The 25,623-nt window shown below is 43.2% G+C and overlaps 1 protein-coding gene across 10 annotated transcripts in view; it reads left to right on the top strand.

Annotated features, from left to right (window-relative positions):
* Window positions 1-17,075: 17,075 nt before the first annotated feature.
* The window catches only part of LPO (lactoperoxidase), a 29,862-nt gene continuing 21,314 nt past the window's right edge, over window positions 17,076-25,623 (top strand). Inside the window, exons 1-4 of one of the 10 annotated variants that reach the window (XM_059877697.1) lie at window positions 17,076-17,273; window positions 20,690-20,742; window positions 22,279-22,356; window positions 23,700-23,787. In XM_059877697.1, the coding sequence (XP_059733680.1) occupies window positions 20,715-20,742; window positions 22,279-22,356; window positions 23,700-23,787 (194 nt within the window). In that variant the 5' untranslated portion in view covers window positions 17,076-17,273; window positions 20,690-20,714. 10 annotated transcript variants of the gene reach the window in all.

The following is a 25,623-nucleotide window of genomic DNA, read 5'->3' on the forward strand; positions in this document are numbered from 1 at the left end:
GGAGTTCTTGATCTGAGTCACAGTCAGCTCCTGGTCTTGTTTTTGCTGACTATATAGAGCTTTTCCATCTTCGGCTAGAGAGAATGTAATCAATCTGATTTTGACATTGACCATCTGGTGATGTTCATGTATAGAGTCTTCTCTTGTGTTGTTGGAAGAGGGTGTTTGCTATGACCAGTGCATTCTCTTGGCAAAACTCTATTAGCCTTTGCTCTGCTTCATTTCGTACTCCAAGGCTAACCTTGCCTGTTACTCCAGGTATCTCTTGACTTCCTACTTTTGCATTCCAGTCCCCTATAATGAAAAGGACATCTTTTTTTGGTGTTAGTTCTAGAAGGTCTTGTATTCACAGAATCATTCAACTTCAGCTTCTTTGGCATTAGTAGTTGGGGCATAGATTTAGATTTCTGTGATATTGAATGGTTTTCCTTGGAAATGAACTGACAGAAAAAAATCATTCTGTTGTTTTTGAGATTGAACCCAAGTACTGCATTTTGGACTCTGTTTTCGATGAAGTCACTCCATTTTTTCAAAGGGATTCTTAACCACAGTCATAGATATAATGGTCATATGAATTAAATTCGCCCATTCCCATCCATTTTGGTTCACTGATTCCTAAAATGTTGATGTTCACTCTTGCCATCTCCTGTTTGACCTTGATTCATAGACCTAACATTCCAGATTCCTATGCAATGTTGTTCTTTAAAGCGTCGGACTTTACTTTCACCACTGGACACATCCACAACTGGGCATTCTTTCCACTTTGACTCAGCCTCTTCATTCATTCTGGAGCAATTTCTCCCTTCTTCTCCAGTATCATATTGGGCACCTACCAACCTGGGGAGTTCATGTTTCAGTATCATATCTTTTTTGCCTTTTCACACTGTTCATGTGGTTCTTAGGACAAGAATGCTGAAGTGGTTTACCATTCCCTTCTTCAGTGGACCACGTTTTGTCAGAACTCTCCACCATGACCTGTCTGTCTTGGGTGGCCCTACATAGCATGGCTCATATTTTCATAAAGGCTGTGGTCCATGTAATCAGTTTGGTTAGTTTTCTGTGATGGTGGTTTTCATTCTGTCTGCCCTATGATAGATGAGGATAAGAGACTTATGGAAGCTTCCTGATGGGAGGGACTGGCTGTGGGGAAAACTAGATTTTGGTCTAGTGGGCAAGGCCATGCTCAGTTCAGTTCAGCTCAGTCGCTCAGTCGTGTCCGACTCTTTGCGACCCCATGAATCGCAGCACGCCAGGCCTCCCTGTCCATCACCAACTCCTGGAGTTCACTCAGACTCACGTCCATCGAGTTGGTGATGCCATCCAGCCATCTCATCCTCTGTTGTCCCCTTCTCCTCCTGCCCCCAATCCCTCCCAGCATCAGGCCATGCTCAGTAACTCTTTAATCCCATTTTCTGCTGATGAGTGGGACTGTGTTCCCTCCCTGTTGTTTGGCCTAAGGCCAAACTGTGGTAAGGATAATGGTGACCTCCTCCAAAAGGATTTATGCCAGCATGCTGCACCTCCCAGTACTGCAGTCAGCGTCCCTGACCCCATAGCAGGCCACTGGTGACCCATGCCTCCACTGGAGAATCCCAAACACTCACAGGCAAGTCTGGCTCTGTCCCTTGTGGGGTCACCGCTCCTTTCTCCTGGGTCCTGGTATGCACAAGGCTTTGTGTGTGCCCTCCAAGTCTGTTTCCCCAGTCCTATGGAAGTTCTGTAATCAAATCCCACTGGATTTGAAAGTCAGATTCCCTGGGGGTTCTCAGTCCCCTTTGGATGCCCAGGTTGGGAAATCTGGTGTGGGCCCTGGAACTTTCACAACAGTGACAGAACTTCTTTGGTATAATTGTTCTCCAGTTTGTGGGTCACCTGTTTGGTAGCGCTATATAGGGGCTAATGGCAACCTCCTCCAAGAGTGAAACAGGAATCCCAGTTCTTGGCAGCGCTGAAGAATGGAATCCACAAACACTCAAACACTCACTGTAGCAAGTGAAAAGGGTTTATTAGAGGGGAGGAAAGCACAAAGATCTTGGCAAAGACACTAAGAGGGGGTAAAAAGTCCCCCAAAGGTGGAACTTACAACAGTTTTTATAGCTTCAATCTGTAGATTTTTGGTTGGCTCCTGTCCTTAAATCATGTTATTTTTAACCAATCAGCTTAAAGGTCAAGATGCTTAACTTAAGTCTCTGTGGCTTCTCTTGATACTCAGATTAAGTCACCACCCTTTTTCATGCCCCCTGGCCATTTTACAATGGGCCAAATGTATAGGATTAAGATTAATGAAATAACACCCCAAAAGATGTCCTTTTCATTATAGGGGACTGGAATGCAAAAGTAGGAAGTCAAGAAACACCTGGAGTAACAGGCAAATTTGACCTTGGAATACGGAATGAAGCAGGGCAAAGACTAATAGAGTTTTGCCAAGAAAATGCACTGGTCATAACAAACACCCTCTTCCAACAACACAAGAGAAGACTCTACACATGGACATCACCGAAATCAGATTGATTATATTATTTGCAGGCAAAGATGGAGAAACTCTATACAGTCAGCAAAAACAAGACCAGGAGCTGACTGTGGCTCAGATCATGAACTCCTTATTGCCAAATTCAGACTTAAATTGAAGAAAGTAGGGAAAACCACTAGACCATTCAGGTATGACCTAAATCAAATCCCTTATGATTATACAGTGGAAGTGAGAAATAGATTTAAGGGCCTAGATCTGATAGATAGAGTGCCTGATGAATTATGGAATGAGGTTCGTGACATTGTACAGGAGACAGGGATCAAGACCATCCCCATGGAAAAGAAATGCAAAAAAGCAAAATGGCTGTCTGGGGAGGCCTTACAAATAGCTGTGAAAAGAAGAGAAGTGAAAAGCAAAGGAGAAAAGAAAAGATATAAGCATCTGAATGCAGAGTTCCAAAGAATAGCAAGGAGAGATAAGAAAGCCTTCTTCAGCGATCAATGCAAAGAAATAGAGGAAAACAACAGAATGGGAAAGACTAGGGATCTCGTCAAGAAAATTAGAGATACCAAGGGAATATTTCATGCAAAGATGGGCTCGATAAAGGACAGAAATGGTATGGACCTAACAGAAGCAGAAGATATTAAGAAGAGGTGGCAAGAATACACAGAACTGTACAAAAAAGATCTTCACGACCCAGATAATCATGATGGTGTGATCACTCACCTAGAGCCAGACATCCTGGAATGTGAAGTCAAGTGGGCCTTAGGAAGCATCACTACGAACAAAGCTAGTGGAGGTGATGGAATTCCAGTTGAGCTATTTCAAATCCTGAAAGATGATGCTGTGAAAGTGCACTCAATATGCCAGCAAATTTGGAAAACTGAGCAGTGGCCACAGGACTGGAAAAGGTCAGTTTTCATTCCAGTCCCAAAGAAAGGCAATGCCAAAGAATGCTCAAACTGCCGCACAATTGCACTCATCTCACACGCTAGTAAAGTAATGCTCAAAATTCTCCAAGCCAGGCTTCAGCAATATGTGAACTGTGAACCTCCTGATGTTGAAGCTGGTTTTAGAAAAGGCAGAGGAACCAAAGATCAAATTGCCAACATCCACTGGATCATGGAAAAAGCAAGAGAGTTGCAGAAAAACATCTATTTCTGCTTTATTGACTATGCCAAAGCCTTTGACTGTGTGGATCACAATAAACTGTGGACAATTCTGAAAGAGATGGGAATCCCAGGCCACCTGATCTGCCTCTTGAGAAATTTGTATGCAGGTCAGGAAGCAACAGTTAGAACTGGACATGGGGGGAGGAGCCAAGATGGCGGAGGAGTAGGACGGGGAGAACACTTTCTCCCCCACAAATTCATCAAAAGAGCATTTAAACGTCGAGTAAATTCCACAAAACAACTTCTGAATGCCGGCAGAGGACATCAGGCACCCAGAAAAGCAACCCAACTCTTCGAAAGGAGGTAGGAGAAAATATTAAAAACAAAAAAAAAAGAGACAAAAGAGGGAGGGACGGAGTTCCGTCCCGGGAAGGGAATCTTAAAAAGAGAGACGTTTCCAAACATCAGGAAACCTTCTCACTGCCGAATCTGTGCCGAGCTTTGGAAGCACAGAGGGCAACATAACAGGGAGAAAAAATAAATAAACAATTTAAAACTCGCAGATTGCGAGCCCTACAGTAACTCCCCCAGCAGAGAAGCAGCACAGACGCCTGCATCCGCCATTAGCAAACCGGGGCTGGGCAGGGAGGCGCGGCGTGGGCTGCATCGCTGAGAGTAAGAATCTGGCCTGAATACCCTGAGCGCTATCTGAGCGAAATAATTTGGGCTAGCAAACCAGACTGTGGGATACCTACCACGCGAAAAGCCAGCCCTAACCTAAGACCGCCAGGCCCGCGCACGGAACAAAGGACTGAACAGAGATAGCCGGCTGCAGACCTTCCCCCTCCGGTGACAGGCAGCCAGAGCCGGAAGGGGGCAATCGCAGCCCCAGAGAGACATTATCTATAAAATTGTAAGCAGGCTTCTTTGCTAACTAAAACTTCTTGGGGGTCTGGACGGTCAACATCTGCCTGAGAAGGTGCGCCGGTTTTACATCCAGATAACCGAGTGGCGGGGAGGCGATAAGTCGCAGCATTGGCGCTCGCCTGGGAAGAGCAAATTGGCGCTCGGACCTGGGAAGAGCACAAAACGCAGGCCCAACTGAGTCTGCGCCTCTGGGGACTACCCGAGTGCCTGAACCTGAGCGGCTTGGACCTGGGAGGTGCATGCAGCCCAGGGCCAGCCTCGGATTGTTCCCGGCGGAACAACCTAGAGTCCGAGCAGTGTGGACAGGGAGGCTACACGCGCCGTGAGCAGGGGCAGACCCAGGGTGGCTGAGGCACTGCGAGCCCACGCCAGTGTTATTTGTTTGCAGCATCCCTCCCTCCCTCCCCACAGCGCGACTGAACAAGTAAGCCTAAAAAAAAAAAAAAAAAGTGTCCTCCACCGTGCCCTTTGAGTCAGGGCGGAAACCAGATACTGAAGAGACTAGCAAACAGAAGAAGATATAACAGAGGGAAACGCCTTGGAAGCTACAGGCAATATATCAAAACCCTGTGGTTACTACGGACTACATAGGAAGGGGCCTATAGATCTTGAGAAATATAAATCTGACCAAGGAACTAGCCAAAAATGAACTGAACCCACAACACCCAAAAAAAAAAACAAAAAAAAAACAAAAAAGTCCTAGATATATTTTTATTATTTTTACGATCATTCTTTCTTTTTTTTTTAATTAAAAAAAAAAATTTTAAGTCCTCTATTGTTCCTTTAATTTTCACTTTTATAACCTATTACTTTGCAAAAAAAAAAAAAAAAAGACCCTATTTTTTTCTTCTTCAGCAAACTTCATATATATATATTTTATAATTTTTTGACCTTGTTTTTTTGTTTGTTTGTTTTTGTTTTTTTCTTCTTTTCTTTAACATTGTATTTTTGAAATCCCAAACTCTACTCTAGATTTTTAATTTTCGCTTTTTGGTATATGTTATCAATTTTGTACCTATAGTTTTTTTTATATAATTTCTGTGACTTTTTTTTTTTTTTTCTTCTTCTCTGTTTCTTTCTCTTCCTCTTTTATATAACATTGTATATCTGAAATTCCAAACTTTACTCTAGATTTTTAATTTATGCTTTTTGGTATTTGATATCAATTTTGTACCTGTATTTTCTTTATAATTTTTGTGACATTGTTCGTATTTGTTTGTTTGTTTTCTCTCTTTATTTTTCTTCTTCTTTTTTTTTTTTTTAACATTGTATTTTTGAAATTCCAAACTCTACTCTAGATTTTTAATTTTTGCTTTCTGGTATTAGTTATTAATTTTGTACCTGTACTTTCTTTATAATTTTCGCGACCTTGTTTGTTTTTGTTTGTTCGTTTTTTCTCTCTTTCTTTTCCTTCTTCTTTTCTTTAACATCGTATTTTTGAAATTCCAAACTCTACTCTAGATTTTTAATTTTCGCTTTCTGGTATTAGTTATCAATTTTGTACCTGTACTTTCTTTATAATTTTCGCGACCTTGTTTGTTTTCGTTTGTTCGTTCTTTCTCTCTTTCTTTTCCTTCTTCTTTTCTTTAACATCGTATTTTTGAAATTCCAAACTCTACTCTAGATTTTTAATTTTTGCTTTTATGTATTTGTTACCAATTTTGTACCTTTAAGGACCCAATCTTCAGGACCCATTTTTCACTAGGGAGTGAGATTACTGGCTTGACTGCTCTCTCTCCCTTTGGACCCTCCTTTTTCTCCACCAGGTCGCCTGTGTCTCCTCCCTAACCCCTCTCTACTCTACCCAACTCTGTGAATTTCTGTGTGTTCCAGACGGTGGAGAACACTTAGGGAACTGATTACTGGCTGGATCTGTCTCCCTCCTTTTCATTCCACCCGTTTATCCTTCTGGCCACCTCTGTTACCTTCCTCCTTCTTCTCTTCTCTGTATAACCCCGTGAACATCTCTGAGTGGTCCAGTTGTGGAGTGCACATAAGGAAGTGACTACTGGCTAGCCCACTCTCTCCACTATTGATTCACCTCATCTCATTTGGGTCACCTCTAACTCCCTCCTCCCTCTTCTCTTCTCCATGTAACCCTGTGAACCTCTCTGAGTGACCCTCACTGTAGAGAAACTTATCATCTTTAATGTAGATGTTTTATCAATGGTGCTGTATAGAAGGAGAAGTTTTGAAACTACTGTAAAAATAAGACCGATAATCAGAAGCAGGAGACTTAAGTCCAAACCCTGACTCCAGGGAACTCCTGACTCCAAGGAACATTCATTCACAGGAGCTCATCAAATGCCTCCATACCGACACTGAAACCAAGCACCACACAAGGGCCAATAAGTTCCAGGGCAAGACATACCAAGCAAATTCTCCAGCAACAAAGGAACACAGCCCTGAGCTTCAAGATACAGGCTGCCCAAAGTCACCCCAAAACTATAGACATCTCATAACTCATTACTGGACATTTCATTGCACTCCAGAGAGAAGAAATACAGCTCCACCCACCAGAACACCGACACAAGCTTCCCTAACCAGGAAACCTTGACAAGCCACCTGTACAAACCCACACACAGCGAGGAAACACCACAATAAAGAGAACTCCACAAACTGCCAGAATACAGAAAGGACACCCCAAACTCAGCAATTTAAACAAGATGAAGAGACAGAGGAATACTCAGCAGATAAAGGAACAGGATAAATGCCCACCAAACCAAACAAAAGAGGAAGAGATAGGGAATCTACCTGATAAAGAATTCCAAATAATGATAGTGAAATTGATCCAAAATCTTGAAACTAAAATGGAATCACAGATAAATAGCCTGGAGACAAGGATTGAGAAGATGCAAGAAAGGTTTAACAAGGACCTAGAAGAAATAAAAAAGAGTCAATATATAATGAATAATGCAATAAGTGAAATTAAAAACACTCTGGAGGCAACAAATAGTAGAATAACAGAGGCAGAAGACAGGATTAGTGAATTAGAAGATAGAATGGTAGAAATAAATGAATCAGAGAGGATAAAAGAAAAACGAATTAAAAGAAATGAGGACAATCTCAGAGACCTCCAGGACAATATTAAACGCTACAACATTCGAATCATAGGGGTTCCAGAAGAAGAAGACAAAAAGAAAGACCATGAGAAAATACTTGAGGAGATAATAGTGGAAAACTTCCCTAAAATGGGGAAGGAAATAATCACCCAAGTCCAAGAAACCCAGAGAGTACCAAACAGGATAAACCCAAGGCGAAACACCCCAAGACACATATTAATCAAATTAACAAAGATCAAACACAAAGAACAAATATTAAATGCAGCAAGGGAAAAACAACAAATAACACACAAGGGAATTCCCATAAGGATAACAGCTGATCTTTCAATAGAAACTCTTCAAGCCAGGAGGGAATGGCAAGACATACTTAAAATGATGAAAGAAAATAACCTACAGCCCAGATTATTGTACCCAGCAAGGATCTCATTCAAGTATGAAGGAGAAATCAAAAGCTTTTCAGACAAGCAAAAGCTGAGAGAATTCTGCACCACCAAACCAGCTCTCCAACAAATACTAAAGGATATTCTCTAGACAGGAAACACAAAAACGGTGTATAAACTCGAACCCAAAACAATAAAGTAAATGGCAACGGGAACATACTTATCAGTAATTACCTTAAACGTAAATGGGTTGAATGCCCCAACCAAAAGACAAAGACTGGCTGAATGGATACAAAAACAAGACCCCTACATATGTTGTCTACAAGAGACCCACCTCAAAACAGGGGACACATACAGACTGAAAGTGAAGGGCTGGAAAAAGATTTTCCATGCAAATAGGGACCAAAAGAAAGCAGGAGTAGCAATACTCATATCAGATAAAATAGACTTTAAAACAAAGGCTGTGAAAAGAGACAAAGAAGGTCACTACATAATGATCAAAGGATCAATCCAAGAAGAAGATATAACAATTATAAATATATATGCACCCAACACGGGAGCACCACAGTACGTAAGACAACTGCTAACAAGTATGAAAGGAGAAATTAACAATAACACAATAATAGTGGGAGACCTTAATACCCCACTTACACCTATGGATAGATCAACTAAACAGAAAATTAACAAGGAAACACAAACTTTAAATGATACAATAGACCAGTTAGACCTAATTGATATCTATAGGTCATTTCATCCCAAAACAATGAATTTCACCTTTTTCTCAAGTGCACATGGAACCTTCTCCAGGATAGATCACATCCTGGGCCATAAAGCTAGCCTTGGTAAATTCAAAAAGATAGAAATCATTCCAAGCATTTTTTCTGACCACAATGCAGTAAGATTAGATCTCAATTACAGGAGAAAAACTATTAAAAATTCCAACATATGGAGGCTGAACAACACGCTGCTGAATAACCAACAATTCACAGAAGAAATCAAAAAAGAAATCAAAATTTGCATAGAAACGAATGAAAATGAAAACACAACAACCCAAAACCTGTGGGACACGGTAAAAGCAGTCCTAAGGGGAAAGTTCATAGCAATACAGGCACACCTCAAGAAACAAGAAAAAAGTCAAATAAATAACCTAACTCTACACCTAAAGCAACTAGAAAACGAAGAAATGAAGAACCCCAGGGTTAGTAGAAGGAAAGAAATCTTAAAAATTAGAGCAGAAATAAATGCAAAAGAAACAAAAGAGACCATAGCAAAAATCAACAAAACCAAAAGCTGGTTCTTTGAAAGGATAAATAAAATTGACAAACCATTAGCCAGACTCATCAAGAAACAAAGGGAGAAAAATCAAATCAACAAAATTAGAAACGAAAATGGAGAGATCACAACAGACAACACAGAAATACAAAGGATCATAAGAGACTACTATCAACAATTATATGCCAATAAAATGGACAACGTGGAAGAAATGGACAAATTCTTAGAAAAGTACAACTTTCCAAAACTGGACCAGGAAGAAATAGAAAATCTTAACAGACCCATCACAAGCATGGAAATTGAAACTGTAATCAAAAATCTTCCAGCAAACAAAAGCCCCGGTCCAGACGGCTTCACAGCTGAATTCTACCAAAAATTTAGAGAAGAGCTAACACCTATCCTGCTCAAACTCTTCCAGAAAATTGCAGAGGAAGGTAAACTTCCAAACTCATTCTATGAGGCCACCATCACCCTAATACCAAAACCTGACAAAGATGCCACAAAAAAAGAAAACTACAGGCCAATATCACTGATGAACATAGATGCAAAAATCCTTAACAAAATTCTAGCAATCAGAATCCAACAACACATTAAAAAGATCATACACCATGATCAAGTGGGCTTTATCCCAGGGATGCAAGGATTCTTCAATATCCGCAAATCAGTCAATGTAATACACCACATTAACAAATTGAAAAATAAAAACCATATGATTATCTCAATAGATGCAGAGAAAGCCTTTGACAAAATTCAACATCCATTTATGATAAAAACTCTCCAGAAAGCAAGAATAGAAGGAACATACCTCAACATAATAAAAGCTATATATGACAAACCCACTGCAAACATTATCCTCAATGGTGAAAAATTGAAAGCATTTCCTCTAAAGTCAGGAACAAGACAAGGGTGCCCACTTTCACCATTACTATTCAACATAGTTTTGGAAGTTTTGGCCACAGCAATCAGAGCAGAAAAAGAAATCAAAGGAATCCAAATTGGAAAAGAAGAAGTAAAACTCTCACTATTTGCAGATGACATGATCCTCTACATAGAAAACCCTAAAGAGTCCACCAGAAAATTACTAGAAATAATCAATGACTACAGTAAAGTTGCAGGATATAAAATCAACACACAGAAATCCCTTGCATTCCTATACACTAATAATGAGAAAACAGAAAGAGAAATTAAGGAAACAATTCCATTCACCATTGCAACGGAAAGAATAAAATACTTAGGAATATATCTACCTAAAGAAACTAAAGACCTATATATAGAAAACTATAAAACACTGGTGAAAGAAATCAAAGAGGACACTAATAGATGGAGAAATATACCATGTTCATGGATTGGAAGAATCAATATAGTGAAAATGAGTATACTACCCAAAGCAATTTATAGATTCAACGCAATCCCTATCAAGCTACCAACAGTATTCTTCACAGAGCTAGAACAAATAATTTCACAATTTGTATGGAAATACAAAAAACCTCGAATAGCCAAAGCGATCTTGAGAAAGAAGAATGGAACTGGAGGAATCAACCTACCTGACTTCAGGCTCTACTACAAAGCCACAGTTATCAAGACAGTATGGTACTGGCACAAAGACAGAAATATAGATCAATGGAATAAAATAGAAAGCCCAGAGATAAATCCACGCACATATGGACACCTTATCTTTGACAAAGGAGGCAAGAATATACAATGGATTAAAGACAATCTCTTTAACAAGTGGTGCTGGGAAATCTGGTCAACCACTTGTAAAAGAATGAAACTGGACCACTTTCTAACACCATACACAAAAATAAACTCAAAATGGATTAAAGATCTAAACGTAAGACCAGAAACTATAAAACTCCTAGAGGAGAACATAGGCAAAACACTCTCCGACATACATCACAGCAGGATCCTCTATGACCCACCTCCCAGAATATTGGAAATAAAAACAAAAATAAACAAATGGGACCTAATTAACCTTAAAAGCTTCTGCACATCAAAGGAAACTATTAGCAAGGTGAAAAGACAGCCTTCAGAATGGGAGAAAATAATAGCAAATGAAGCAACCGACAAACAACTAATCTCAAAAATATACAAGCAACTCCTACAGCTCAACTCCAGAAAAATAAACGACCCAATCAAAAAATGGGCCAAAGAACTAAATAGACATTTCTCCAAAAAAGACATACAGATGGCTAACAAACACATGAAAAGATGCTCAACATCACTCATTATCAGAGAAATGCAAATCAAAACCACTATGAGGTACCATTTCACACCAGTCAGAATGGCTGTGATCCAAAAGTCTACAAATAATAAATGCTGGAGAGGGTGTGGAGAAAAGGGAACCCTCTTACACTGTTGGTGGGAATGCAAACTAGTACAGCCACTATGGAGAACAGTGTGGAGATTCCTTAAAAAACTGGAAATAGAACTGCCTTATGATCCAGCAACCCCACTGCTGGGCATACACACTGAGGAAACCAGAAGGGAAAGAGACACGTGTACCCCAATGTTCATCGCAGCACTGTTTATAATAGCCAAGACATGGAAGCAACCTAGATGTCCATCAGCAGATGAATGGATAAGAAAGCTGTGGTACATATACACAATGGAGTATTACTCAGCCATTAAAAAGAATACATTTGAATCAGTTCTAATGAGGTGGATGAAACTGGAGCCTATTATACAGAGCGAAGTAAGCCAGAAGGAAAAACATAAATACAGTATTCTAACGCATATATATGGAATTTAGAAAGATGGTAACAATAACCCTGTGTACGAGACAGCAAAAGAGACACTGATGTATAGAACAGTCTTATGGACTCTGTGGGAGAGGGAGAGGGTGGGAAGATTTGGGAGAATGACATTGTAACATGTAAAATATCATGTAAGAAACGAGTCGCCAGTCCAGGTTCGATCCACGATACTGGATGCTTGGGGCTAGTGCACTGGGACGACCCAGAGGGATGGTATGGGGAGGGAGGAGGGAGGAGGGTTCAGGATGGGGAACACATGTATACCTGTGGTGGATTCATTTTGATATTTGTCAAAACTAATACAATTATGTAAAGTTTAAAAAAAAAAATAAATGGAAAGGGATTTGAAAAAAAAAAAAAGAACTGGACATGGAACAACAGACTGGTTCCAAATAGGAAAAGAAGTATGTCAAGGCTGTATATTGTCACCCTGCTTATTTAACTTCTATGCAGAGTACATCATGAGAAACGCTGGGCTGGAGGAAGCACAAGCTGGAATCAAGATTGCCGGGAGAAATATCAATAACCTCAGATATGCAGATGACACCACCCTTATGGCAGAAAGTGAAGAGGAACTAAAAAGCCTCTTGATGAAAGTGAAAGAGGAGAGTGAAAAAGTCGGCTTAAAGCTCAACATTCAGAAAACGAAGATCATGGCATCTGGTCCCATCACTTCATGGGAAATAGATGGGGAAACAGTGGAAACAGTGTCAGACTTTATTTTTGGGGGCTCCAAAATCACTGCAGATGGTGACTGCAGCCATGAAATTAAAAGATGCTTACTCCTTGGAAGGAAAGTTATGACCAACCTAGATAGCATATTCAAAAGCAGAGACATTACTTTGCCAACAAAGGTCCGTCTAGTCAAGGCTATGGTTTTTCCAGTGGTCATGTATGGATGTGAGAGTTGGACTGTGAAGAAAGTTGAGCACTGAAAAACTGATGCTTTTGAACTGTGGTGTTGGAGAAGACTGTTGAGAGTCCCTTGGACTGCAAGGAGATCCAACCAGTCCATCCTAAAGGAGATTAGTCCTGGGTGTTCATTGGAAGGACTGATGCTGAAGCTGAAACTCCAGTACTTTGGCCACCTGATGCAAAGAGTTAACTCATTGGAAAAGACACTGATGCTGGGAGGGATTGGAGGCAGGAGGAGAAGGGGACGACAGAGGATGAGATGGCTGAATGGCATCACCAACTCGATGGACGTGAGTTTGAGTGAACTCCGGGAGTTGGTGATGGACAGGGAGGCCTGGCATGCTGTGATTCATGGGGTCACAAAGAGTCGGACATGACTGAGCGACTGAGCTGAACTGAACTGAACTGATGCAGGACATTACAAAGCAAGAGAGACGATTTAGAATATAAGGGTCAAAAAGCAATAAGAGTAAAATAAGGCTTCCAATGAGGACCAGGGGTTTCCACAAGATGGAGGCTGATTTCCAGCTCCGTAAGCCAGTCCCAAAAGGAGGAGTGGAATCAGCCATCTCCTGGACTTGACTTTTCGTATCTTGAAGAGAATCAGACACATTTTGTGAGTAATCATGTATATGTACACAACATTCTGTATGAATTATGGTACGGATTCCTCCCTGTGCAGCCATTAATATATCTTATGCCATTCTATTTTGGAGTACAGCTTTGCGCAGTAAAGCTTGTTCTGAATTTAAGGCAGCAATCGCCATCGTACTATCATTTAAAGCTTGTCTTGTAAAATTAGTCAAGGCTTCTACACTGAGCCTTATGTCAGTGGTGCCAAGTGATGGCACAAATATTACAGCTAGGTAGTTATAGTGGAACCAAGATCGTGTCCAAAGGGCCCAGATAAGTATCTCTTTTAACGCAAGATGCTCAGACACATACTACCCTATTTTGTTCTTCTTAATGTAATAATGACCTCTCAAGTGCCTTTAGATTGGACACAGGATAATGTTTTCATTTCATGGGCACATTATTATGCAATGTTCCAAAACTGGTCAGACTGTTGGGTCTGTAGAGCCCTACCATTATCCTCCATTCACGGACTGCCTTGGTTAGTGTCACCCTTAGATGGACCTAATTTTCAAAAGGTATGTCATTCTATTCAAGAAGATCAAGCCAAAAATATAAAGGTCCTTAACATGACTTTATTGACTTGGTATAATAATATGAATGGACTGGGACACAATTTTCATTTTGATTATGGTCAAACAGAAAGAGATACTTATAGCTATTATATAAAAGAAACAACCAATACTAGCCATGCCCACAGAGAAATTAAAACTACACGATATATTGCCCAACAAATATACCAAATTTGGCACCAGGATATGTGGATAACTCCAGAAAAGGGACGATAAAACAGCTCCCATTTGCTGGGGACAAAATAATCATACCAAGTTATATCCTGACAGTATTAAACCTTTAGGATTCTTACCAAAGTCTTTATGTAATCAAGCAATAATAGCAAATCACATGAGCTCAGCAGATTCAGTCATATGGCCAGGGACCGATTGGGTCACTGTAGAGGACTCATGCCACTCACTGTGTCTCCCAGGGCTGCTGCTGCCGGAGCCCCAGTCCCTGCAGTAGGCCACCTCTGACCTGTGCCTCCGCAGGAGATCCTCAAACACACAAAGACAGGCCTGGCTCAGTCTCTGTTTTGCCTGTTTTACAAAATTACTGCTTATTGCATAACCACACGTGTGACTGAGCTTTTGATAGAATGATGACATATAGTTCCATATGAGATCAATGATTGTAATAGTGTAACTCTGGCCATGGGAAGAAGGAACAAGAGGGAATATTTTCCTGGACCACAAGAGGCTAGTGAGACAGGTGGTCTGGAGCCTTTTGACAGTGTTAATGAGGCCTAGTCTAATATTAGCAGCATATTGAGTGGCCTATCAGGGAAATCTTTGCCAGACCTGGGAATAAGCATTCTTAGCACCGTGAAAGGGGATGAGAGAAATAAACAGTCAAGAGCAGCCTTGGGGCAAAGCCCTGGTTCCCCATCACTGGATACACACAACATCTTTGACCTATTCTGCAATACTGAAACCCTCTCCGGGTAATGGTTAAAAACAGTATGCTGCCATAGGCATGTAGACCCCAGACCAGTTGAACCTAAAGAATGACAATGTGGACTGCTGCTTCCCTCACTACCAATCCATCGGAAGAATGCCCATGAGCTGATCACGCCCTCTTTGAACAATTACTATAAAACTTCTCACTATCTTCCCCAAGTGGGGACACGTGGTTTTGAGAGCATTAGCCCACTGTGGCCCCCTTTGCTTGACAAAACAGTAAAGCTATCCTTTTATACTTCACCCCAAACTCCATCTCTGAGATTTGATTTGCCACAGCTGTACAGAGAAGCTGAGCGTTTGGCATCAGGTATTTCCTGATGCTGCTATTACTAAAATGTCTTGAACTCTCTGTGCTGACGTATAAGAAACTGTTGGCCTTTTTAGACTGGACTACTTGTCTTCCTGTCTCTATTTCTCAGGCCAGTTCCCTGATGGGGAGGCATCTAACTGTGCTAAACCAATATAACTAGACTGAGATAAGTCCATGAACACATGTCATCACATGTCAGCAAAGCTCTGAAAATGCTAATTAGTCTCAGGACAGTTAAATGTCCACTGTGATGCCTCCAGGTCTGCTTCACACCCAGAGCAAAAGGAGGACCAGCTCAGTCTAGAGCTGACAATGTCCCATCTCTGCCCATTCCAAAAAAATTCAAACCTAAGACATATCGCATCATAACTTGACCAAGAGCCAGGGACAGTCAGACCTGTAACCCTGACTCCAGTAGCTCACTATATGCACATAGGAAGATAGTGTTATCCTACACAGTCTTCCAGAAGGAATTTCCGTCTTGTAATTGTTCAGAACCAACTACGTCAAGATTCACCTACAGATACAGCTTCATTAATTCGTAAAGCATGAAACCCAAAGGTCAGAGCCTTGAGAATCATGCACCAAAGTTCAGGGAATGGTCAGACAAAGAAAAACTTGGCTGAAAAGCAGAAATGTCTTTCAAAGAAAACAAGAAGAGCCTGCAGGCCCTCACTTGCCTTTCCTGGACAGCTGCCTTCTTTTGAGATGCCCAGCTCATTTGTCTAGATTCATCACAAGAGAAGCAGCTTCTAACTACCTTGCATCAGCCAGAGAAAAGGAATATCACTTTTTGGAAGGTAAATTCAAGGGACTGGTTTTGGGGTGATGAATTCCTGACAGTCCCCCAGAGTATTTCCAATGCTAAGTATAATTTTATAAAGAAGTTTATATTTTAATTTGTCTGTCTGTAAAATCCATTTTCATGAAGTTTTGTATTCTTTAAACCCTCCTGTTTCATTCCTATAATGATCTAATGAACTGGATGGTGTATAACATTATAATCGGGCTTTAAATCAATAATGCCTTGAATATTGGTGATTTTTAATGGCTCAGCCTGTAGAAGGTATGAAGTCATAGAATCCTAGGAATCATCTAAGCCAACCACTGGTTTTGCAACTAGAGTATACAAGGAAACAGAAGGTGAAGTGACTAATCCAGAGCCACACAGTGACAGAGACAGGGATTTAATCTACCCCTGACAACAAGTCCAGGGCTCTTGTCACTTCTCTGGTGGCCAAAATGGGACTGTATTTTGAAATTTCGACCATCCAAAAAGTGAACATTTGAAAACTATTGTAAACCTCAGAGATGAATCTATTGGCTTCCACAATGATAGGATGAAAAGTAAAAGAGAAATCAAAAGGACAGTGGATAAAGGAATGGGGAATAAGCCATTTAACTGTTCCTAATTTTCAGAGCTAAAGTGACAAGCCTGCTCAGAGACTGGAGTTTTGCCTTCCACGACTGCAGCAGGACCACATAGTTAAACTGGAAAATGAGAAGAGGGTTTGTCTCATCCAGGGTCAGTGACAGTGTACCAGCCAATCCCTGCCACTCAGCAGTTTCCTCCTGCGTGAGCCCGGAGTCCCAGGGTGTTTCCTGCTGAACCTGAATCTCCTCCAAGCCACATGCCAGCCCCTCAAAATCTCTCTTTCTGGGCCTTTCCCTGAAACTAATTCCTGATAGATGGTATAAAAGACAACCAAACCCTGCCATTTGGCAGCTTCCTCGTGCATCTGTCTAGAGTCACAGGGAGTTTCCTGCTGAACCTGAGTCTCCTGCAAGCCGCATCAGCCCCTCAGAATCTTTCCTTCTGGGCTTTTCTCTGAGATTAACTCTTGATAGACGGTATAAAAGGCCGGCTCCTCCAAGCAGAGAAACTCCCTCTGGCTGCCACAGGAGGCCAAGGCACTCAATAGGTAAGACTCATTGACTTCAATTTTTCCTGGTGTCTGCAAAGTCGATGATGAAATTTCCTAAAGGCTTCTCAGAAAGCTTGGTACAGTAAGTCTCCTGCATAGGAACCTTCAAGTTCTGAACTTTCAGAGATGGGAAGGTGCGTGTTATCAATGGCAGGTGTTAGTGAACTTGCCCCTTGCCCTCAATCTCCTCTATGTTGGCAGTCCTTCAGCTCTGCCATCTCCCACCTCCTCGCCCTCCTCCGGTGAGTAACTCTTCTTGCCTGTTCACTCGGTGCCAGTCATTGCATGCCAGCTGTTGTACTGTCCCGCTGTGCTTTTCAAGGTACTGTACTGTAAGGTTTCGGATGTTCTATTGTGTTTGCTTTTTATGTTATTTGTGTGAACAGTGTTATAAACCTATTAGAGTACAGTGTCATGTAGCCGATTGTGTTAGTTGGGTACCTAGGCTAACTTTGTGGGACTTATGAACAAATTGGACTTACAAATATGCTCTCAGAATGGAACTCATTCGTGTACAGCGGGCTTATAGTACTGGATTTGGACTTGTCGTCATCCAGCATTTTCTAGTGCCAGATTCAGCTGCCACCCTGAAAGGTCATCCCTGTTCAGTGTAAGGGAGAATATTATTGAATTCATTGTGGGGAGAAGAGGCCTTTCTGAGTCTAAAAACAGAGTCATAGAATTGTAAACTTTTAGGGCTTGAAGGTACCATATTACTCTCATCCATCCTGTTTGGGAAATAAAGCCTAAGAGAGACCATGTGTCCCAGACACTCAGAAAGTTGGGGGAAAAAAATACAGAATGATGCTCCATATGGTATTCTTGAGACTGATGCAATACAATATGATCCATAGTGAAAATTTTGTGGTGTATAAAGTATTGTCTATCATAGCCAGGCATATCATATCTTTATCTTATTTTTAATCGGTATTATCTCATGCTATCTACAGAAGACCTGAACATCTAGTTAACCCTGAATGTCTGCTTAAGTGTCTCCAATGTCCTGTAGACACTTGGTTGTTAATCAGATTTATGAATTGCAGCAGTATTTAAATGTGTTTCATCTGGGGAGAATACAGAGTGGTTGAATCATATTTTTTTTTTTATGGAATTGGGTAACCCTGGACTTCCCAGGTGGCTCAGTGGTATAGAATCCACCTGCCAATGCAGGAGATGGAGGTTCGATCCCTGGATAAGAAAGCTCCCCTGGAGTAGGAAATGGCCACCCACTGCAGTTTTCTTGCCTGGGAAATTCCAAGGACAGAGGCGCCTGGTGGGCTACAGTCCATGGGGTTGCAAAGAGTCAGACACAAAAGAGTGACTGAGAAGGCAGGCACATAACCCTATGGCTTAGGGGGATTTTTTCCTGCTGTAGAGAGCTTGACAGAGCTCTCTCTTTTCCATTTTCCTCTTGATACTGGAGCCGCTCAAAAGATCAAATAGAGTATTCCTGGGGGTGATGGGGAGTCTGTTGGTTTTCCTTCTGGCTCATCCCACCACCCTCAACAGAGCACTCACCATTCCTTTCTCAGGGCTTCCTGCAGCCCTTTTGGTGACTTCCCAGCAAAGTCTGAGAGCCCGACTCTGGGAGGTCATGGTACTCAGTGTGGTCTGTAGACCAGCAGCATTGATATCACCTCCATGCTTGTTGGAAGTGCAGGCTTTCAGGCCCCTTCTGAGTTAGAATCTGCATTTAACAAGGTCCCCCGGTGATTGGTAGCCACATTAAGGTGGGAGAAGCCTATTAAGGGACCACCACCATCCTCTCTCTCTGTACCATCCAGATGTTGAACTCCTCTGCCCTGGGAATTTCATTCATTCAGTGTGTACGCAACACCTATTACATGCCAACGTTAGGCTTGGGCACTGAAAAAACAGAAGACAGTTCTTGAGGAGCCCAAGGTCTGGTAGGGGAGACACATGAAAACAGTGATACCAAATGTGAATAAAGTACTCTGGGAAGACAGAAAAAATGACCTCACTTTGCCTGGAGAAATCTGGTACACTTCACAGAGAACGTGGCTTTTGGCCTGGGTTTTGAAGGATGAATAGTTTATTTGGCCAAGCAGACTTTGCATAGGAAAGAGTGTGAGTAAGAAGCAGGGGACTGTGGAAGCGCCTGGCATTTTAGAGGCAGAGGTTGTGGTTTTGTCTCCAGATAATGCTTCATGTCTCAGGAAAAGCTTTAAGCTTTGATGCAACCCAAAGGGCCTGGAAAATGATTTCTTCCTTGAGCATGATGATAAGAACGTGGGTAAAAATCCAGATGTCCCAGAAGCCTCTTGGCTCTGGCTGCAGACAGTGTTCCTCTGGGACCTTTCTGCACACCCGTTTCCCAACGGCATGACCTTGTGTTTGCTGGGCTCGGTGTTCTCTCCCTTGTGCTTCCTTCACACCTACCAGGAAAGATGATTCAGAGATGAAAAATAACTTAGCTTTGGCTTTGAGGTTCCTTCCCATCACTTTTGCTGGCTTCCTTGGTGGCTCAGACGGTAAAAGCGTCTACCTACAATGTGGGAGACCCGGGTTCAATCCCTGGGTCAGGAAGATCCCTGGAGAAGGAAATGGCAACCCACTCCAGTATTTTTGCCTGGAAAATCCCATAGATGGGATTTTCCATCTATGGGAACCTGGTAGGCTACAGTCCATGGGGTCGCAAAGAGTCTGACACGACTGAGTGACTTCACTTCACTTCACTTCCCATCACTTTTCAGTGGGGGGAGTATGAAGGGGGTTTCAAGGAAAGGAGAGGAGAAATGAGTCTCTGAGAACTTTTCCCTGTTCAGATTTCTCAACTTTTATTTCTTGGCCTATGATATTTTTCTTCCTCAGTCTATTTCAGCTGATGCCCTTTTCCACAGGCTAACCTTTCACTTTTTGTATTTGATATCATGACACACATTAGTCATTGAAAGAATAATATAATGAATACTTGTATGTGCCTCAGCTCTCTTTAAAAATCAATGATATGGTGGCTGCCAGGGCCTGGGAGAAAGGGGGATGGGAGAGTTGGTGTTTAGTGGGTACAGAGATTCAGTTTTGCAAGATGAAATAGTTCTAAAGATCAGTTGTACGATAATGTAAATACATTTATCATTACTATACTCTCTGGTTAAAATGATTAAGGTGGTAAATTTTATGCTATGTGTTTTTACCACAACTTAAAATAATATCGATGATGCTTTTACTCCAAATCATCACCTGTGTTTGCCTGAAAAGGCAGATTTCTGCTGGCTCAGTGGTGTCCCTGAATCACAAAGAGGAGGACTGCGTTTCTTCTCAAGGCCCCAGAGGTGTAAGGACAGGAGCCCCCTGAGGAGTCTAACTGTTTTTCTCTTGGGAAGAAAACTGTGCCAGGGAGAATCCTGGCCAGAGAGGTATTTAGTCATACTTTGCCCTTTCTTTTCCTACAGTTAGCTTACAGAAAGCACATCCAAGATGAAAATCATCCAGGGGATCATCCAAGGTCAGAGAGAAAGAGCGACAGAGTGTAATGGAGGCTGAAACTTACCTGTACAGATACATGGTTCATCTTTTCTGGAGATTATCTGGAGGCGGTGCCTGGGTGGTCTTTCAGGCAAAGCCCCAGAACCACAATTTCTCTTGGGGAGCTTTGAGTAGACACGGAGTGGGCAGCCAATCTGAGGTCGTTTCTGGAGTCTGTCTGTTGAATGCAGACTACAGGGAGAACTTGTGCACTCTTAAGAAGAACAGAGTCTAGATACATGATCATTCCATCTGGACACCATGGGTGCCTCCCAGGCTGGAGCTAGAATCTCCTCAAATGATACTCTGGGTCTGTTCCACAAAACCTAACAAACACTCTGAGCCCCAAAGCCCCTTATCAGCAAACAAAGCTGCCTGATTTTAATCTGATGACTTAGTTTAAATCATGAGTTAAAGTTCATCTAAGAGCAGGAATCTCTCCAGGCAACCTGGGACACAGCTGTGAGCTCTGCCACAACTTTCATTCTCATGCTCCATCAAGTCAGTTCTTGAGGGAGGGTGAAGCCCTGCCAGGCCCTGAAGGAAGGAACTGGGTGTCCTCCTCTGAGGCTCACTCCCCTGGGGCTGGGCCAGAGCAGGATGGCTTCCAGGGAGCAATACATCCTGAGGGGACAGAGGAAGGGGACTCCAAAGATATGTTTCAGGTTTGGTAACAGCATGTGTTACTTGTCACAAGACGGGTTCAGGATCTTGGGTCAGAATCAGACATCCTGGATCACCTGGTCCAACCCTCTCACTCAATCGGGCCAGGGGCCCAGAGATGTTAAGTAACCTGCCCAATATCACAGAGCTAGTTAGGGCAATGCATAAGTACAACTCAGGCCCTTCTGACCCCAAAGCCTAAGTCCTTTTCCTTCTACTATGGCCCCTTTTATCTCCCAGTACTTAGCATGTGCTGGGCTGTGCTTAGTCACTCAGTTGTGTCCGACTGTTTGTGACCCTATGGACTATAGCCCGCCAGGCTTCTCTGTCCATGGGGATTCTCCAGGCAAAAATACTGGAGTGGGTTACCATGCCCTTCTCCAGGGGATCTTCCCAACCAAGGGATTGAACCCAGGTCTCCCACATTTCAGGCAGGTTCTTTACCGTCTGAGCCACCAGGGCAGCCCAAGCATGGGTCTGCACATATTGTAAAAAAACTGCCTGCCAGTGAAGAAGATGCAAGAGGTGAGGGTTTGTTCTCTGGCTTGGGAAGATCCCCTGGAGAAGGAAATGGGAACTCACGCCAGTATTCTTGCCTGGGAAATCCCATCAACAGAGAAGCCTCGCCGGCTACAATCCGTGGGGTCACAAGAGTTGGACATGACTAATGACTAAACCACCACCAGCATGGTCCAGTGCTTAGTTAGTTACTATGGTTTCCCCTCCTTTGCTCTCATGTTAGGGTGTCTGGTGTTCTCTGGGCTTTCCCTGCTTTCTCATCCTCTTTCTCTGAGTCAGTCCTACCCACAGGGATCCTGCAAGGCTCACACCCTCATCCGGGGTCTTGTTTCAGCGATGTGGGTCTGTCTCCAACTTCCAGTCTTTTTGGCTTCCGTGACCTTATTCGAGGTTGCAGCATCTGACACAATTGGTAAGTGCCACCCTGCACTGGTTTCCTGGGGCTGCGGTTACAGAGGACCACAGTCTGGGTGGTTTAAGACAAGAGATTTCGTCTCCTCCAGTTCAGGAGGCTAGAAGTCCAAAATCAAGGGGTTAGTGGCCCATGCTGCTCTAAAGGCTCAAGGGGAGAATACTTCCTTCCCTCTTCCTGGTGGCTCCCAGCCATCCTTGACTTACAGCTGCATCACTCCAACACAGCCTGCTTCTCTGGGGGGGTCCTCTTGCGTGTCCTTGCCCCTTGTGATAAAGCCACTAGTCAACAGATATAGAGCACCCTCTAATCCCGGGCCCTTATGACTTCTTCTTAAAGTCACATTCTAAGGTTTTAGATGGACATGTATCTTGGAGGGACACTATTTAAGCCACTACACTCCCCTTGTTCAAAGACTTCATCCTGATTCCCCACCACTCCAGACCCTAATAGGAATGCAAAGAAGGAAACCCACCTCTACTCTAAGCCATCTCCTTCCCTATCTCGGGATCCTGATGATTAGCTAAGCCCTTTGAGGGACTTGTGTATGGGTCCACCTCACCAAGAAGCAAACAAATCCCACAGTCCAGTATCCAGATCCAGTCTGAGTGGTCACACATCTTAATCCCATCACTGGATCCAGCCAGCCCTCTATCCGCAGGTTATGCATCAGCAGATTCAATCATCAGTAGATTGAAAGTATTTTATTTTTAAGATTCCAAGGACTTCCCTGGTGATCCAGTGGCTAAGATTCCATGCTCCCAGTGCTGGGGATCTGGGTTTGATCCCTGCTCAAGGAACTAGATCCCACATGCTGCAGCTAGAAGTTCAAATGCCTCAACTAAAGATGCTACATGTTGCAACCAGCACAGCCAAATAAATAAATATATATATATTTTTTTAAGATTCCAGAAAACACACCCTCAAAAAAAAAATGCACTCTGGCAGCTATTTACATGAAATTTACATTGCATTAAGTATTATAAGTTATCTAGAAATGATAACTTATGATTTAAAGTATATAGGATGATGTGATAGATTTACAAATACATTTTATATAAAGGACATGAGCATTCTGGGGGTTCCTGGAACAAATCCCCTGCGGATACTGAGGGATGACTGTATTCTAGTGGACTCCTAAAGAGCGACATTGATAACCTATTGAGGATCAGAGAATATTCTTCTCATTCTTGGCTTTTCCTCCGGAGGAATGTTTCCTAATCTTGACCTCTTCCTGCTCAGATTTGAAGAGTGGGGATAATAGCAGAGAAAGAGGGGGACAGAGCAAAGGGCTTCTCCAAAGAGTGGCGTCTGATACCTTGTTCCTTGTTTCCCTCTCCAAGCACAGGCCGCCAGCACCACCACCATCTCTGATGCTGTGAGTAAGGTCAAGATCCAGGTCAACAAGGCCTTCCTGGATTCCCGGACCAGGTGGGTGAGACACACACACCATGCACATTCCTTCCTGGGCTTCCTGTTAAGGACAAGTGGGTCTAAACCAGTCCTGACAGGCCAGTAAGCCAAAGCAATTATACAGCCTGCCCTCCCACCCCTCGCCTGCGAGCAGGGGCCAAGCAGGAGTAAGAGCCCGTGGCTCCTAAAATCCTCAGCCTCGAAGTTTCCTCAAAGGGGATGTCTCATCTGATCTCATGAGCACTTTCTTTCCTATAGTTAAGTGATTCCTTGGGTCGTGCCTTCCAGAGTCTCAGAAAACCGGTCAGTAGTTTTTCGTTCGTTCAGCATGACTTAGATCAAGCCCTTAGAAACAGAAGCTAAGATCTGCATCACATACAGGTGACTTACCGGGGAGCACTCTCAGGAAGCTCTAGTGGAGCCAAGGAGTGAGGCCAGATGGGTAAAAAGAAGGCCGACAAGCAGGGATGTGGTTTAAGGCCCAGCCCCAGCTGACCCTGCAGGGAGATCCAGAGTGTGGGCTGCATCTCAGAGCCTGTCCTACCTTGAGCAAGGCAGCAGAGCGTTCACCTGCCAAAGGTGTCCTTGACTCAGCCAGATGTGCTGCAAGCTCGGTACTGGGGCTGGGGTGGGGTGCGGGGGCGGGTAGAGCGTATATCCCACTGTGTGACTCCCAGGCATTCAGACAGGCAGCTCCCCTGACTCAGAAGCCATTGCCCAAGAAAGTTAGAGGCATGAGCCATCAACTGCAGCTGCACCCGCAGTAGCCAGGGGAGGGGCCCAAAGGCCACTCGGGGAACATACAGGACACCGGCAGAGTCAGCTACCTCCCAACCCGGGGAGGGGCTGGGCTTCCCAGAATAAGCAGTGCAGACTGTGTCCCTGCCCTCAGAAAGCACATGCTTTAGCCAGAGAGGCAGACAAACCAGAGTAATCACTTCATGGAGCTGAAAACCACATTGCTCATTCCTCTTGCTGTCTTTTTACTGATCTTGGGGTTTCACTCCCCCTTGGCCCTTTCATAAACTCTCAAGAGGTCCCCCAACTTCTTGGCTGACTTTTAGAGGACAAGATGTGCTCTAATCTCTTCTAGTCCCAAGAACAGCATCCTTTCAGGAACTCAAATATCAGCAGAGGAAGATGAAGCCCCGAGCCTCTCACTTTCCTCTGCTCAGAGCTGCTGTAGACTTCAGAGAGAAGGAAGGGTCCACAGTCTGTCGTCCCTCTTTCCCGGGCTTCTTGCCATCCCCCAGCCCAGGTTTCTGACTCTTAGGGGTTAAGCTGAGGGAAAGAAGGAGAGATATAGAATGACAAAGCCTAAATCACTTGGATAATATAGTGCCTGGAGGTGGGATGGGGAGATCAGAAGTCCTTCCCTCCTTGGGCACTTTCGGCTCTCACACACTCTGCTGCCAAGTCTCTGACCCAGAGAAGTATCTGACCAGTAGCTCACAGCTCCAAGCCGCAGCCCGGGAGCTTGTGGCTCCCTCCCTAGTCCTTCCGTATATCATCTTGACCCAGGTCCCCTTTAAAGAGGCTCCAGAAGACCAAACAGTTTTTCAAGGCAGGACCCTGGTGTGTCTCCCTTTGCTTGGCAAAGCAATAAAGTTATCTATCCTTTTCTACTTTACCCAAAACTGTCTCTGGGATTTGATTTGGGACCACGGTACAAAGAGGGGCTTCCCAGGTGGCTCAATGGTAAAGATTCTACCTGCCAATGCAGGAGACGCTGGTTCCATCCCTGGGTCAGGAAGATCCCCTGAAGAAGGAAATGGCAACCCACTCCAGTATTCTTCCCTGGAGAATCCCCTGGACCAAAACAAAACAAAACAAACAGAGCCTGGTGGGCTACAG

Source organism: Bos taurus, chromosome 19, assembly GCF_002263795.3.
Source record: "Bos taurus isolate L1 Dominette 01449 registration number 42190680 breed Hereford chromosome 19, ARS-UCD2.0, whole genome shotgun sequence".
NCBI lineage: Eukaryota > Metazoa > Chordata > Mammalia > Artiodactyla > Bovidae > Bos > Bos taurus.